This window comes from Hemicordylus capensis, chromosome 1, assembly GCF_027244095.1.
Source record: "Hemicordylus capensis ecotype Gifberg chromosome 1, rHemCap1.1.pri, whole genome shotgun sequence".
NCBI classification, from domain to species: domain Eukaryota; kingdom Metazoa; phylum Chordata; class Lepidosauria; order Squamata; family Cordylidae; genus Hemicordylus; species Hemicordylus capensis.
The window spans coordinates 96,041,139-96,057,833 of NC_069657.1; the positions used below are offsets into that span (position 1 = coordinate 96,041,139).

The following is a 16,695-nucleotide window of genomic DNA, read 5'->3' on the forward strand; positions in this document are numbered from 1 at the left end:
GCAGATGAGAAGAAGCAGAGAGAACAGTGCTGTAGAGAGACTTCCTGTTTAGCACAGGAACGTTGTCATGTCCCCACTCGAGGACACTGGAGAGGAGTTGGGGGCAGGCAACTTACCAGAAGGTGGGGAGGCACCTGAGGAGGCGCAGACCAGTGATGTGAATGGGGAGATAATTGAGACAGGCCAGGGCGAGTGTTTGGCGCTGGAGGGACCAGCAGGGCTGGGTGCCCTTTGGAGAGAAGGGTCAGGATTGGAGCCAGAGTTTTAACGGCCACTATCTCCTCAAGGACGCAGATGGGGAAAACGTCAGCAACAGGTGAGAGAATTACGGAGGAGTCATTGGCTCGCGAGGAGGCAGCAGGAGCCAGATTGAATCTATGGCAGCTGGCGGGGGTGGAGTGTTGATTAAGGGCACATGGCCACTGACTATCAGGAAGCCTGTGCCTTGAACAACTGCTGGAAACAACACGTCAAATCGGCTTGAGCCTCTGTCAGAGAGATTGTGACCTTGGAATTTGGGCTTCTCACTCCTCACTTCTGTATCCCTGGTGAGACTGTTAAACCTGACTATTTAGCAATAAAACTGAAACCTGAGCTACTGGCTATTGTATCATATATCTCTGGCCAGCGTCTTCCGTTGAGTGAGCTCATGACAAACGTCTCCCCATGGCTGGTGAGAGTAGAACAATTATTAGTTTGGGTTCTGGTTCTGGTTCATCCTTAAAAAAATCCCAAACTCACGGGTTCAGTTCTGGTTCAGACATAATTAAAACGAGTAAGCTCCACTCATCATCTCAAGCCCTGCTCATGACCTCGCCACTAACAGAGATCCAGTTGGCGGGGACTGGAGACAGGACCTTTTCAGTTGTGGCCCCTCGGCTTTGGAATGCATTCCCTGAAGAGCTTCGCCATGCTCCCTCCCTCAGTGTTTTTAAAAAAACATCTTAAAATGCACCTTTTAAAGGAGGCTTTTAATGCTCCACCTTTTTGTTATATCTGGTAGGTTCTTTAGCTTTTTATGACTTTCAGTTTTTAGCTTTTAAAATAACCTTTAATTTGTAGCTAATAATGATTGTGGTTTTTAATCTGACAACTTTTTTCTTTTAATTTAGTTAATTCTATTACTTTTATTGTATCTTGTGTCTATCTTATTGTTGTGAGCCACCCCGAGCAGAAGTGCACTTGGAGGGGCAGGGTATAAATATTTTAACTAACTAACTAACTAACTAACTAACAATTCAGACACTCAACCAGTTTAGATGCATGTCATTCAGAATTAGTATCAAGGCCATTTGCTTGCCATGTTTACTGTACGTTGGGTGCTGGGAGTCTCAAGCCAGGGACTCGGGCAGTAGAGCTCAAGCACCTGACTTCCTACACCACCCCAGCACTTCCAAGGCAGAGACAGTGATCAGCCTGTTCTCTGCTGCAGTGAAGTGCCACCCCTGTGATGGCTGCTGCTGGTCCTGCCATAATAACAGGGAAAATGATAAGAAACTATTTCACTGTTTATAGCTCAGTTACAAAATATATGTTTAATGGTTTAACTCTGCACTTCTTAAAGGTTTGTACATACAATAGGTTAGAAAAAAAGGAAGGGAGACATTAGTCATACATGTAAGCGGAGTGCCTGATTATTAAACCACTTACTGCAGCATTGGCTCAAATCCTCGTGTCTGAGGCAGAGCACCAAATGCTTGGGTCAGAGAAATCTTGTAGTGCAGCAATAGAATCCGTATCTACTTGGAATCAAATTCAGGGAAACTTAAGCTGGCTCATTTCACCAGTGCTAGAATTCCCCGCCCCACCCCCCCTCTTGTCTGTGTCTCTTATGAAAAGACAGAGAGAGGGAGAGGAAGAAATGAATCCTAGACTTCTCTTACAAGCTGCTGTACCAGTTTAGCTCTTTCTGTTGCTGTGCACCAGGGACTAGGCCAGTGATACAGTGATCTAGGTCTCTCAATTGCCTTCTGGGTACTGCAGCTTCCAAATATGGAGCAGTTTGACATTTTAGTATGGTTCACTGGCAACATGCCCAGGCTTACTAGATTGCTTTAATAAAAATAAAAAATAGACCCAACCAACAACTCTATATAGTACTGTGAACCTAACAGCCTTCACAGAGCCTGCCTTTATTCACTAGAGCTTGAATATATAGTTGCATTAGTACAAAAGGCTATGTGGATAGCCTTTACTTACTATATTCCTATCCATGCATGATTCCAATGATAATTTCAATGCACTTGCACTGTAGTGTCTCATTGCAGGAGATGCGGCATTTTAAGCCTTTGAAGGAGGGGATGAAACAAAGATGTAATATTCCATTGTTGACATCTTTCTTTTCATGTATGTCTAATACTAGTGTTCAGAACTTTGGGCTGGGATTTGGAACCAAAGCAAAGTGGGCCATTTGGGCTGGATAAGGCCTCGTTTTGATCAAAATCAAACTGCTGACCTGTTTGAGTTCAATTTGGATTAATGGGGCCTGTTTTGCTTTGGGCTGCACTGGCCTGCTTCACCAGCCCTTCCCCTGGCTGCTTTACTTAGAGTAAGAAGACAAATGTAGCAACATGGCATCTTTTTGAAAAGGACTGCTGGAATTGGATTTTAATTCCTCTCCCTGCTAGGGGTGTCCATGAACCCAAAATTGCTGTTCAATTTGAACTGAGCCACGTGCCACCGCACTGGTTCGAACTGGTCTGACGGTTTGAGCAGCAATACTTGTAAAAGGAAATCCACCAAGGATTCCCCTCTACAAGTAAAAGGGTGGTGGAATCCACTGAAGGGTGGTGGGAGATGGCGAGAAGGGTAGTCTAAAGTGCATCCGCGGAGGCTGGAACTGCGCCACCACTGCATAGGCATCCTGCTTAAAGAGGGACCTGGTGCTTAGGATTCACTGGGCGGGGATGGGGGTGAGCAGTGAGGCTGGCAGCTGGTAAGTGCCTTAGACTGCCTTTCTCACCACTCCCCCATTGCCCTTTGATGTCTAACTGGTCTGCTCAAACTGGGCTTGGTTCAGTTCAGTTGTGGACCAGTTTAACGTTGAATGGTTTGTGCACACCCTTACTTCTTCCAATCCTGGGAAAGGAGCAAGATATTTTGGGAATCGTAGTGTTTTCTGAGACTGCAGCCCCTGAAAATACCATTATTCCCAGAAGACGTTGCAACTGCAAGGACTACAGGAAATAAAGATATCTTCTAGCAATCTTTTAAAAATAGATGCTATAGCACTGCAGTCGTGCCTGTCTTTTCACTGTAAGGGGGGCGGGATGTTGGAGAAGAACTGGTGAGGTGGCTGAAGCCCTTCAGCCTGAACTGAAGTGCTTTGCTGTCCCAAAGTCCAGAATCCAACTGCAGTCTGCCCCAAAGACTGAGGTAAGTCTTGAACTGAATCAGGACTGCTTTATGCAGTCTTGGTGCCTATAATGGTACTTAGACTAAATAGGTGCAACAGGGAAGGCTCAGTGTTGGGGAGAGAGCTCGTCTAGTGGTAGCAAGCATGAATTGTCCCCTTGGCTAACCCTGGTTTGCATTTGAATGGGAGACATGTGAGCACTGTAAGATAGTTCCCTTAGGCGATGGGACTGCTCTGGGAGGAGTATCTGCATGCTTGCAAGCAGAAGGTTCCAGGTTCCCTCCCTGGCATCTCCAGATAGGTCTGAGAGAGACTCCTGCCTTGGAGATGCCACAGCAGCGATAAGAGGTGGCGATTCAGCTCAGGACCGTAATATGTGGGAACTAGGGTGAAGCTGGTTGGCTCTTTGTCCCTGCATATTGCCTTTCCAGTTGCCCTTCCTGTTTGGCTATTTACTGCAAATAGCCAATTTGGGAAGGACAGTTTTCAGAAAGAAAATGGCACAAAAGGAAAGTGTCCCCTCTTGCACCATGGCCTGAGGCGAACTGGCCATGTGTGGTAGAAGAGTGCATGCACCAATTTTTGTGGCTCAGTCCGGATTCGGACCGCACCAGATTCCCCTTTGCAAGCATAGCCGCTCAAACTGCCAAGTTGGTCTGTCAAGAAGTGGGCCAGATTTGGTTCGATCTTGGACCAGACCACCTTTCCTGAAGGCCGGTCCAGTTCACGATAGAACCGTCGAACCAGCACAGTTCACTGCGGACTGGTTCAAAGTCAAACCATTCATGCACACCCCTACTGTGTGGCTGCTTTTTATCTATTTATCTATTATCTATTTTTACATTTATATCCCGCTCTTCCTCCAAGGAGCCCAACTACATACTTGAGTTTCTCCTCACAACAATCCTGTGAAGTAGGTTAGGCTGAGAGAGAAGTGACTGGCCCAGAGTCACCCAGAGTCACTGATAACCATTACTGATCAGCTATTTTGAATTGTTACGAAAAATTGAGGTATCTAAAAATGCCCTTTGGGCCATTAGGGCAAACATTCAGAAATTGAAGTAGACTAAAATAGTAGTCAAGGAAAACGTGTTTGTGGTGGTAGAAAGCTATACCTTCCATATTTGTGTTTTTATGTTTGTTTTTTAATTTTAAGTGAGAACTTATTTTAAGTGGTTTTAAAAAATTACTTCTGTTCCAAAACTGTGTTTTTATTTCTTAGATAAATGAAGCTTAAATAAACAACATGTAGACTAAAGGCAACATTTTATAGACTATGAGATAAAGACTAACAAGAATACTGAATTGCAAAATCAGTCTGAATACAGTTTATCATGATTTTTAAGTTTCTGTTTCTATTTGTTCAGGTGTCATCCTGGGTGCATTATGTGGGGCTCTCCTTCGTATGGCAACTCCTATTGATCCTAATATCGTCATGTTGATAGCCTTCCCAGGAGACATCCTGATGCGGATGTTAAAAATGTTGATTCTCCCTTTAATTATCTCAAGTTTAATCACTGGTGAGTTCTATTATAAACAATCAGAATGTTAATCCTCCAAAGAAGGGAAGAATTACAAAGCTATGCTGACAGCTCTTTCGAATCTAATAATGGCTTGGTCATATTTAATATAACAACATTATCCTTGCTGTATTCTGAGTTTCCCTCAACAGTCCAACAATGCTCCTCAGTACTCTGAGCCCAGATTAAAACAAAAAACAACCACACTTTTAGATATGGCCCTTTTTCAAAGGTCACCTTTGCTAACATTATGAGACTCCATTGAATGGCAATTCAGCTATGGAATATAGGCAATCCTCTAACATACAACACAATTGGCTCAGAACGTCCTAACTTGAAACCAATGTCCCCTTCTGAAACAATGTTATAAAGTTTGGTTCTTGAGCCAAGGCTGGATACTGCCCCCCGCTTTTTTTGTTGTTGTTGTTGTCAGAATGACCCAGAATCTTGTACTGAATTTGTTATAGGAAGCTTGCTGCAAGCTGAGGTCCTTTGCTGTTGTCAGAGTTGATGGTGGTGTCGGTCACAGATGTGCAGATTGCTGCAGAGAGGTTGGTGGTGGTGAATCAAAAGTTGTTCACCCTCACCACCCACTTCCTTCCTGGTCTCTTTCTCCCACTGAAAGCACTGGCCCTTTTTTGTAATGAGAGACTGCATGCATCTGGACTACTGCTGTGGACATCACCTGCCATCTCTCCAGACAAGAGAGTCTAGTCCATTTCCAGCCCACATGCTGCTTTCGGCCCATCCTCCTTCCTTCCTCATCTAGATGTTGCCCAGGAGGAGGAGGAGGAGATGGAAGTGAGCTCTACGGTTACCTCCATTCTTTCCCCTAAGAGTGAGAGAGCCCCAAGAAAGGAGGCAACTAGGTAGCTCATCCTCCTCCTCCTAGGTGACAGGGAAGGAAGGAGGGGAGGCATGAAGTAGCATGTGGGCTGGAAACAGACCAAACTCTCTCTCTCCCTGTCACAGTGCAGTGGCTGAACCTGGAGGAGGAGGAAGAGAGGAGGAGGAGCTCTTGTGCTTCCTTCTCTCTGGTAGCTTTCAGAAAATCTCTTGTACCTATTCAACCAAACTTTCAATTAAATTTTCAAACTGTTTTAAATGTTGTAACTGTTTTGTTTTAATTTTTTATGTTGTATTTTAAATTTTGCATAAACTACCTAGAGAGATGTATTTTGGTGGTATACAAATGGGCAAATATAAAAGTAAAGAGTGAGGAGGAGCCTCTTGGAAAGGCAAGTCCACCAATCCCTCTGCAGCCTTAGATGCAGCAGCTGCTAGACAGGACCGCCAGTTTCAATGACATGAGTCACCCTCACTGCTTCCCCTTCCTCTAACCTGCACACCAGCAGCTGTCTGGTGGAGCCTACCCTCCTGTAGCAAGTGTTGTAAAGTTGAAACAAGCTGGCAATTTCCCAGTGTTGTACATGTTGCTAGTCTTCACTCAAATGTCATACTCTCAAGGACTGCCTGTATATCAAATGAAGTAGGCTTTTGCATATGAGAGCTCTTTCCACAATAAAGATACACACAACACTGGTGGGGTGTTTTTGTTTTTGTTTTGCTACAAGAGTCTAACACTCTCTGCAGTTTAGCAGTGGATGGCCTTTATTGCACGGAACTGTGGTATCATTACACTGTTACAGCTGAGATTATGTGATGGTCACAGGTCTGTCATCAAGATTAAAGCAGCCTTAAAGGTTGTTATTTATGTTTGCTTACTTGAAAGAATTGGGCTGGATTAGGACCTTAACTAGTACCTTAATTTCTTCTGGGTTCTAGCAAGGATTTCTTGGAGTCAAACTCATTTTGTGAATGATTCATTGAAAACCACAAACATATGAAAAATACCATTTGCAGAAATAGCCTGTTTTTGTAAGATCCCAAAAGGCAGTGTCTCAAAACAGGGCCTCCTCCTGTAGCCACTCTCCCATACTTTATGTCCTACTAGTGCCCTTGGTTCTTGGCAAGCCCTGAAATCTGAACTGTTTGGGTCAAGAGCATCCTGAACACTGTCAGCTGCCTCTACAGGCCAGGCCAGGCCCACCAGGCCCTTTGGTAGGAGTAGTCACAGCAGACTCTTATTACCTTCTCTTTTCCTCACCACTCTTCCTTGGGCTCTTTCTTTCTAAATCAACCCTCAGTCTGGCCCTGACCATACTCCTGTCTCTGGCCCCTCCGAACCTAATTCACTCACTTGGTTCCCAACATTTTCTCTTTTGACTACCCCTTAGGCAGCAACTGAGAGCAGATTCCTGCTGAGGCTTGACAGTTTTGACCTGGAACATATAATATTATTAGAACATGCTCTCCTCCAAAAGAAGATCTCTTATACTTGAATGATCTGTTGTATCATCCAGACACTAATGAATTTTTGTACTTATACACTATTGTTTCTTCACTCTGGTTTGAAATATGTATATCCCCAGCCCTCCGAGAATATTTTTGGGAGACATTAAGACAGAAAGGGGAAGGGGAGATTAGAAAACAAATCCATTGGGCATCTTAAACATTCTAATGTGAGGGCAGTGTTAGTTTGGATGTTGCACAATACCCAACAACAAGGGAAATATTTATTAAAAACAAAGCATTACAACTCTTTGAAGGTTCTGCAGGGTTGATAACTAACTGTGTAGTTGATGGGTTTGTTGTTTTTTAAAATACAGGACTGTCTGGTTTGGATGCTAAGGCTAGTGGTCGACTAGGTACAAGAGCTATGGTCTACTATATGTCCACGACTATCATTGCTGCTGTATTGGGAGTTATTCTGGTCTTAGCCATCCATCCTGGCAATCCAAAGCTCAAGAAGCAGCTGGGAGAAGGAAAGAAGAATGATGAAGTGTCCAGTCTGGATGCTTTCTTGGATCTTATACGAAACTTGTTCCCTGAAAACCTTGTACAAGCATGCTTCCAGCAGGTAAATAATAGGGTTCAATCTTCCACTTATTCTCTCTGTGAAAAACATTAGATAATTAATTTTTTTAAAATTCAGCTTAGATTTGTAGTTGTAAATAGATCTTGTTGATACTGCTCTGGGATTCTATAGTTTAAAAATAAAATGGGTGGGAACTCTCATGATTTCAAAGAGCCATGCTTCTTCTAGGTTTAATATTTTCTGAATTGCTCAATCTATTTTATATGTAGCCAGTTATGTCTCACCTCAAAGTGAGGAAATGGGCAAAATGAGGAAACTGAATCTTTTGGCATTAATTTTAGTTTTGGTGGTCCAATATAAACATCCTTTGTACTTTAATTTTTACCTTCTTTATTGATGAAAAGTATCTCAATTTTTCAGTGCTGCTCTCTCAAGCTTTCGTCTGTTTAGAGCCTTAAAAAGCAGGGTCCAGGACTTGGATCAAAAAGCACACAAATAACTTTCAATTTCCATGCCAATTGCTTAGATATTTCATGAAAGATATTCTCTCAGTGGGCAATGCCCCCTTTATTGATATGTTTGCGGGTTTTCTTAGTATATGGTTTGGCTTGGGGGCGGGATATTTCCACTCATATTTTTGTCTTTTCTGTTTTGCTGCTTTTAAAAAACATTCTGGTTATTAAATTCGTTCACATGACCTTTTGCTGGGCGAGGAGGGAGAGCGGCAGGGGTGGGGGGGGGAGGCGGAAGAGCACCTCCCATCCCTCAAATGATCCAGCACTGATTGTAGCTCATGCACACACACAACTGGCACCACTGTGAGCCACGCAGCATTCTGGAGGCTGGGAAAAGATGTCCCAGCCTTCAGATATCCCACAATGCACCATGTGGCGAGGGATTCCCCCGTGAGTAGGGCACTCTAGGTTTATCCATGTAAAGCATTGGGTGAAATTCCAAGGCTACCCGGGGAGGCAGCACCGGGATTGGCCTCGATCCCGGCACTTCACACAAGCAGCCCTAACCGGGTAGGGCTGCCCAAGCCTGAGTAGTATTGCTCATGAGAACAGCCCCATTTTCTTTTTACACTTATGGTAGATAGGTCATTGTATTCTGTCACTGTTAGCTGCTTTTGTTTCTTCAGAATTATAAAGCAGGATATATATACTGTGTTTTACGGATTTTAATACTTCCTCACGCATAATACGCACTCAGTGCTATGGTGCTTTGATTGAACGCTGACTGCATTCTGCATTAAGCAGCTATTTATGTATTATTTATTTTTCTATGTAAACCGCTTTGAGAATTTTGTTGAAGAGCGGTATATAAATATCCGTAGTAGTAGTAGCAGCAGTTGCTGCAGCAGCTGAGGGTAGATCCTCTTGGTTCCTGCCCACCCTTCCGCTTCTGCCATCATCTTAGGCTGCTGGGCAGCTTGACTTGCCCTCCCGGCTGGACTTTGCCTCTCCTGCCCACAAAAGATCAATCTTTCCCAGACTCGGATATAGTCCTGGCTGGTGAATAGTCTTGGCTGGTGACCTGGTATATCTAGGGATGTGCATGGAACTGGCTGGCCCGGTTCGGTTCAAGTCTGGACCGGACTTGAACCCGACCGGGCCAGTTTTGTCCAGCCCCTCCCTCTCGAACCCCCCTGGCTTGATTTGGTGCAGCGAGTTCAGGGACATTTTTTAAAAGTACTTTTTTTTTTAACCTTCCTGCTCCTTGGGGGAGTTCCTGGAGACAGCGGGGGGGGGGGGGGCTTCATGAAGGTTCACCCTCCCCCCACCAGCTCTCTCTATGGGCCCTGCCGGCCAGTCACACAGGAGCGCAGCCTCCCAAATGGCTGCTGTTCCAAGCAGAGAAGGCCGAAAAGGGAATAATGCCACTGGATTACTAGTTGGCTTCGTTTATGGTTGGAACTGTGGCATTATATGATTGTCTTCGAACCTGCTACTTTTGTTCTTGATTAATGAAAATATTCTTGGCAAATGCTTTCGCTCTGGTTCATCTTGCACCAATTCAAGAATTTCACCTCTAGTGGCACAATACAAATGCCCCCAGCCATCCCGCTTAATCATGGCCTCAGTTCCGGAAACCAACAAAATAGAACCAGAGTCCTATTTCATTATTCTTAGCAAGAGTATTCCAGTGACCGGCCTGCTTTGAACACCCTAATGTTTTCAAGTAATCACTTCACAACCCCCAGGTCACTCAGTTAAGAGCAGTGTTCCCTCAAACAGGGATTCCCAGATCTTGTTGACCACAACTTCCATAATCCCCAGCCAAAGGCCACTGCAGCTGGGGATACTGGGAGTTATAGTGAACAACATCTGGGAATCCCTATTAGAGGGAATTGTAGTCACGAGCATCAGGGGAATGCCAAGAGGCAGGGGCTGGGACTGGCAGTTGCTTGCCTCATGGTGGACAATCAGCTTGATCCCAAAATCCAGCTGCTGGCACCAGACCTGTCCTTCAGTGGATCTTCGTTAAATGATTTAATGTGTACTCATTCCAATTACAGGGTCTCAAAAGAATCCTGTATTATTATTTTTCGTCACTACCTCCCTGGGTCAGGAGTGAGTAATTTGTGCACCTGCTGCCTTCTTTGAATGTGGTAGCTGTTTCTAAGGCTCCCCCCAGAAGGGGGAAAGGGATGTATCTGGCAATTACCTCCCCATTAGTCTTTTAAGTGTTATCAGTAAGCTGTACACAAAACACTTCAACAAAAATTAATGGATTGGATTAAGTTAGAAAATATTTCAGCAGAAGAACAAGCTGGTTTTCGAGCAGGTTACTCTCCCTTAGATCAAATGCATATCTTGCAGCATCTGGTAGAAAAGTATACTCATAAATCTAGTACTGCACTATATGCTGCCTTAATTGATTTCAGATTCATGTTTGATTTGATCTCTAGAGGAAAACTGTGGTCCATATTTTAGAGCAATTCCATCAATAAATGGTTATTACTCCTGATAAATAAACTTTATGGAAATTCTTCTTTGAAAGTACACTATCATGTTTGGGGTCATCTCACTAAAGAAATCCCAACTTGAAGAGGTGTCAAACAAGGGTGAATTTTGGCACACTTATTATTTAACTTTTACATTAACTCCATGGCTTCTCATTTAAATAATTTGGCTAATCATCCACCAAAGTTAGCAAACAAACATTTGACAATTTTGCTTTATATGGATGATGCAGTTTTGTCACCACCACAGTGGTGTGCAATCAGCCCTAGGTTATCTAAAGTCATTGAAGTGGCCAGGTGAGCCTGAGCTGATTTTGGTCTGATAAATGCATGGATCCCCAGAGGTCAGAGCTTGTTGGCATGTATTATATCTAGAATGTAGCAAGCATGAATTGTCCCCTTTGCTAAGCAGGGGTTTGCCCTGGTTTGCTTTTGAATGGGAGACTACCTGTGTGAGCACTGTAAGATATTTCCGTTAGGGGATGGGGCCATTCTGTGAAGAGCACTTGCATGCAGAAGGTTCCAAGTTCCCTCCCTGGCATCTCCAAGATAGGGAAGAGAGACTCCTACCTGCAACCTTGTAGTAGTTGCTGCCATTATATATAGATAATACTGAACTAGATGGACCAATGGTCTGCCTTGGTATAAGGCAGCTTTCTATGTTCTTATCCAAATAACAGGTGGAATGATCAAGGAAATTATAACTGATTTAATGAGCTATTCACAGATTCACTGTAATACTTAGGAGTGTATGCTTAATCTTTGAGACAAGCATAAGCTATTGGCAGGATCAAACAAGGTAGCTGTGCTGCTGAGTCAGCAGGCAGGCCCTAAGAAAGGGGGGACAGCCACAAAAGGACGTGAAGGCCGCTAGACAGTGGATCAAACAAAGCCTTCCACCCCAGGCAGGGCAGAAGGAACAGAACCTGGAAAAGGATTCATCCATGGTAGCAGAATGGGGAGTCTGGACACTGTGGAAGTGCTGCCCCACACCACACTTGCCGCCAGGCAGGAGTGCCCCGGCACTGTCAGTCCTAACTATCAGGTTGTGGGTGGCCTTCTCTGCATGGGTCAAGGAAAGATCCCCTCTGAAGTTGCTCGCTCTGGACAGCACATGAGGAGTCCACTCCACCTAAGCACTGGCCCAGAAGCCAGCCCATGGAGGGCCCTGCCCATTGTGGCAGCAGAGGACTTGTCTTGAACAGGCAACACAGCAGAGCATCCACCATCTCTGAGTGCAAGACCACCCCAGCTTTCCTCTTTCCCTAGTGGGGAGAGAAGAACCAAGCTGTCCTCACCCCTTTCCCAACCACAAGGCATAGCGCCAGGTGCAAGGGACTATTCAAGGGTTCCCAGGTCCCGGTACATGGGGCTTCCCACCACCAGGCCCACCCCACCCCTCTTTTCCCCAACTGCTGGTCGGGTGAGGGTACTGCTCACAACTTCTCAAAGAGATCTGGAATCATTGCACTCACTGGACCTGGGCGGGGCTCTCCTGGCCAGGTGGGGACAGCCAGGAAGCTCAGGAGTTTATTGGTGGTTCTTTGAGAGTCCTGAAAATCCTGTCACCAGAAATCTCCATGGGCACACTGAGCCCATTGGGGACTGGGAAGAATGTGAAACAGTATATGGGCCCCTGGAACTCCTTTTGGGTAAGCTAGTCAAATTTGTACCCATCTAGAGCTTTGGAGGTCCATCTCAGAGAACATTGGCTCCAATGGGTAGTTCAGGCCTTCCTGATGTACTTGGGCAATTGGCCTGCCATAGAGAACAGGTCTGCCCTTTGACTCTGATGGAAGACTAGGCCTTTGGCCTCCCCTATTAGTCTGTCTAGCTACTCAGTGGGCCTTCCCAGCTGGATTCTGAATGTTATTGGGTGGGGTGGGGGTAAAAGTGTGCATTGTAATAGGTAAAAGACAGCATACAGCCTTTTAAAAAAAAACACACAAATTTTGACAAAAAACTGAAATAAAATTCAGCTTGATTCTAACTGTACTAACTTAGGCTCACAATATTTAACTTTGACTGGATAATTCTCTATACTTCATTCCCACAAATACATTTATTGTTAACCCATTTAGCCTGCCCATTCTCAGGGCTTGGGCTAGATTATGATGTTTACACTAAAACCTAGAACATTGGTTGTTGATGTTGGAGGATATGCATGCAAGCAATGTCATTATGACCACTGTTGCACAAGGCAAATCATCTGGCTGTCTAAAAGAAAAATGCCAAGAACAGCCTTTGGTGGGCGTATCCACATAGTTAGGACAGAGACATATCATTGGATGAGAGGTGGGGAGGGAAGGAAAAATCTCTGTTATGCCTGTTCTTCCCTTATTCAATGGATAAACACTTCAGGCTGTAGTTATCTTTCAGCAGAAAAGTGCATGAACATGTCTTTTTAAGGGACGTGTCAAATGTCTTCACATTGTACTTGCTTCCCACTCTAGTTGTCAGAAGATATATGTAAGCTGCTTTTTCCTGAAGCTCAGTTATTTGACATTTACACAGTCTAATATTTTTTAAATGAACCAGAGAGGCTCCATTGCCAAACACTTTCTTAAATATCCCTAAACTGCATCATTGGAAGGATTTAAAACCGTATGTTATCTGTTGTGGCTTTAGGCTGTAGAGCGTGGGTGGGGAATAGAGTCAGGGTGGGACCACATAGAGAGGCAAATGTAAACTGCCACAGAACTAAGCTAGTTGTATTTCTTTCACACACCTTTTAACCAAACACACTTACTGCCTGATAGTAAGTAACTATACATACTAGGAAGTAATATTCACTGGTTTCAGTGGGACTTACATCCAAGTTAGCACACTTAGAATTCTGAGCACATTTGAGTGGTTTTAAAAGGGCAAGTTTGTTCACAGTATATTCAGAAGTGGAGTCACATGGGTAGACAATGTGTTCCAAAAATGAGAACAGTGTGTGTTAAACACTAGACTGTTCTCTCTCCTTCCAGTTAATTGTATTCAACAGGATGTGTAAACCCACTCCTTCACTGGAAGAAAGCTGACGGGAGGGATAAATGGGCTTAATCAGAATAAAGCTACTCACTCATTCTCACTTCTTTTATAATTCTCCTGGTGGTTATAATATTTATGTCTCTTGGCAAACAGTTCATTTCAGTAACGTTACAGTTTTGCAGCATTCTCATTGATGCTTCTTAACATATATGAGCTTTTTTTGTAGTCTTGCATTTGATGCAGGGGTGTCTTTTATTTTATTTTATTTTATTTATATACTGCCTGACTCCAAAGGCTCTAGGAGGTTCACAAAAATAAGCAGAATTTTTTTTAAAAAAATAACAAAACTAACTGTTAAAAACAGCAATTTAAAAATTCTTAAAATTAATTGAGGATTGAGGGGGTGAGAATCTCCCCTCCCCTCTTTTTCCAACAATGTGTGATCATTTTTTATGAGTGCATCTGGATTCGTTGCCCCAACTTAGAATTGGAATAGTGCCTCTTGTTTCATCTGAGCAGATTCAGTCTTCTGGCACAATTCTCCCCTTAACCTAGCGGACCCGGCTTGAAGTGCACTTCAACTGCTCAAAGTTGCTTCTTGACCTCACAGTGAAATTTCAGAAATGAAATAATCATTTATAGTAGATACCTTCTCATAGGCAACTTGCTCAACTATCTCTCTTTTGTAGCTTCTATGTTTTATATGTAAGATGCATACCCATTTGTCAGACTAGACAAATGTTAAGTTCTAATTTACAAAGGTTTTTACACTTTCATTTGTGTAATAGTGCCATTACAAAACAAAAGGTTTTCTGTGAGTTTTCTCTAGTAAAGAAACTAGTGGCATAAGATAGCCCTTAGATACACCCTGAGGCTATTCACACAACCACTCGAAAGGGGGCTAAGGGAGACTAGTCTGCTTTCGAGCGGTCGTGAGAACCACCAGGAGCCACGCAGCTCCCGGCAGCTAGCCTGCTTAATCCCCCCACCTTAAAAGAGGTTAGCGAAGCAAGCGCTCCAGTAACCCTGTTTTGGCAATCATGAGTTGCCACGGCGCAGCTGCACACTGAGATGACTCACGAGGAGACCCCAGACTGTGAGGCTCCAACAAGCCCTCACATGGGGCATTCTGGGACTTCCGGGGGCTGGGCGATCCCTGATCCCCACCGCCCTTACCGGCTCCATGACAGAGCCAGTAACCATGTGAGTGAGTGGCCAGTTTGGCCACCCAGGGTGAACTCCCTGTTCATTCACCCAGGGTGAACTTCCTGCTCGTCTGCGGAGAGAGTGGGCTAAGCCCGCTCTCTCTGAAGCGCCCAGTTAAACTCTTCTCACTGGTCATGTGTAGAACCTCCCTATAGCCTATAAAATATCCTTAATTTAACACAATGGACCGGGTCTCATGATCCGTGAGACCTGGTTTTGGGAAGTGAGCGGGAAGAGCAGGCTAAGCCCGCTCTCCCCACTCACGAGCGGGGAGGGAGCCCTGGGCATCCAGATCGGCCGCCCACACGATGGCCGGCCCTGAGACGGAGCCTGTGGGGGCTGGGGAGACCCACAAGCCGGGAGGCTGCTTTTATGCCTCCTGGCTGGGGGTCTACTCATGAGCGCTCCGCAAACCCGGGCTAAGGGGTGGGCTACAGAAGCGGGTTAGCCGCTCCAGAACCACCAGGCTCGGCTGCGAGCCCGGTGGTTCTGATGACCAACAGAAATCGGGCTAGCAGAGGCTAGCCTGATTTTTGTTGGTCGTGAGAATAGCCCCAATGGTTTTTGGGAAGAACAATGTAGTTTCTTGGAAGCTTACCTGGGTTCCTTGCTCAGAAAAAAAAATCATGCATTTCCTGCATTTCCCATTCACCAAGGGATGGTGAGCTACAGTAGGTCTTGTTATAACACTTCCAAAAATCCTTTGCAGCAGGCCTTAACAATCTGGAAAGGATTCCCTGAAGCTCTACTACTATGAATATTTATATACTTCTCTTCAACCAAAATTCTCAAAGGGGCTTACATAGAAAAATAAATTAGATGGCTCCCTGTCCCCAAAGGGCTCACATTCGGAGAGTGACAGCTTTAGCAAAATCCAAGAATAATACTACATCATCTACAGTTAGGGATATTGGTCAAACTTAGAAAACCCAGAATTGTGGGATATTGGCTCCTTCACATAGTCTTGACATGTCTGCTCATTTTGCTCCAAGACTAGAGGTAAAATAAAAACAAGAAGGGTTGGCTTTATAAGCATATTTACTTGAATTGTATACCAAAAGCATTCTACAAACAAAAATATTTAAGATGCTTCAGTCTTAAAGTATCACAATATGAGTAGTGGATTTAAACATGCTACTATGTTTAAGTCTAATCTATGCTTTCCTGCTTAATATACAGGCAAATATAATTAAGGCTCTAAATTAGAGTTACTTAAGAGCTAACTGAAACCTAAAGTCTTGCTAGGCCTGCTTACAAGATCATGTATCTGAACTGTTTCGCAGCTCCAAAAGTATAGGTTATCTTAATTTGCAAACAGGGAAATCTGTGGCAGCTTGAAGAGAATGAAATGCTTTTCAAATGGCTTTGTTTCGATTTAGAGGTTGCTACCTCCCCCAGAAGCCACCTATTGGTGCAGTGGGGAAATGACTTGCCTAGTGAGCAAGAGGTTGCTGGTTTGAATCCCTGCTGGTATGTTTCCCACAATATGGGAAACACCTATATCGGGCAGCAGCAATGTAGGAAGGTGCTGAAAGGCATCATAGGAACATAGGAAGCTGCCATATACTGAGTCAGACCCTTGATCTGAAGACAGTATTGTCTTCACAGACTGGCAGCGGGAGGAGGCAATGGTAAAATCCTCCTGTATTCTACCAAAGAAAACCACATGGCTCTGTGGTCACCAGGAGTTGACACCGATTCGAGGGCACAACTTTACTTTATTTTTACTTTACCTCCCCCAAGCCACCAGCTCTTCAAGCACTACATGGAAGGCAGAAATTCAGCAGGTGCATCT

At 44.3% G+C, this 16,695-nt stretch overlaps 1 protein-coding gene across 3 annotated transcripts in view; it reads left to right on the forward strand.

The window, feature by feature from the left end:
* Window positions 1-16,695, forward strand: part of SLC1A2 (solute carrier family 1 member 2) — a 160,971-nt gene that overhangs the window by 98,084 nt on the left and 46,192 nt on the right. For all 3 annotated transcript variants that reach the window (XR_008312740.1, XM_053282049.1, XM_053282063.1), the window contains exons 3-4: window positions 4,723-4,875; window positions 7,545-7,795. Coding sequence is in view for 2 of the 3 variants with exons in the window: in XM_053282049.1 (XP_053138024.1) it covers window positions 4,723-4,875; window positions 7,545-7,795 (404 nt within the window). In the remaining variant the exon portion in view is untranslated. The remainder of the gene's footprint in view (window positions 1-4,722; window positions 4,876-7,544; window positions 7,796-16,695) is intronic.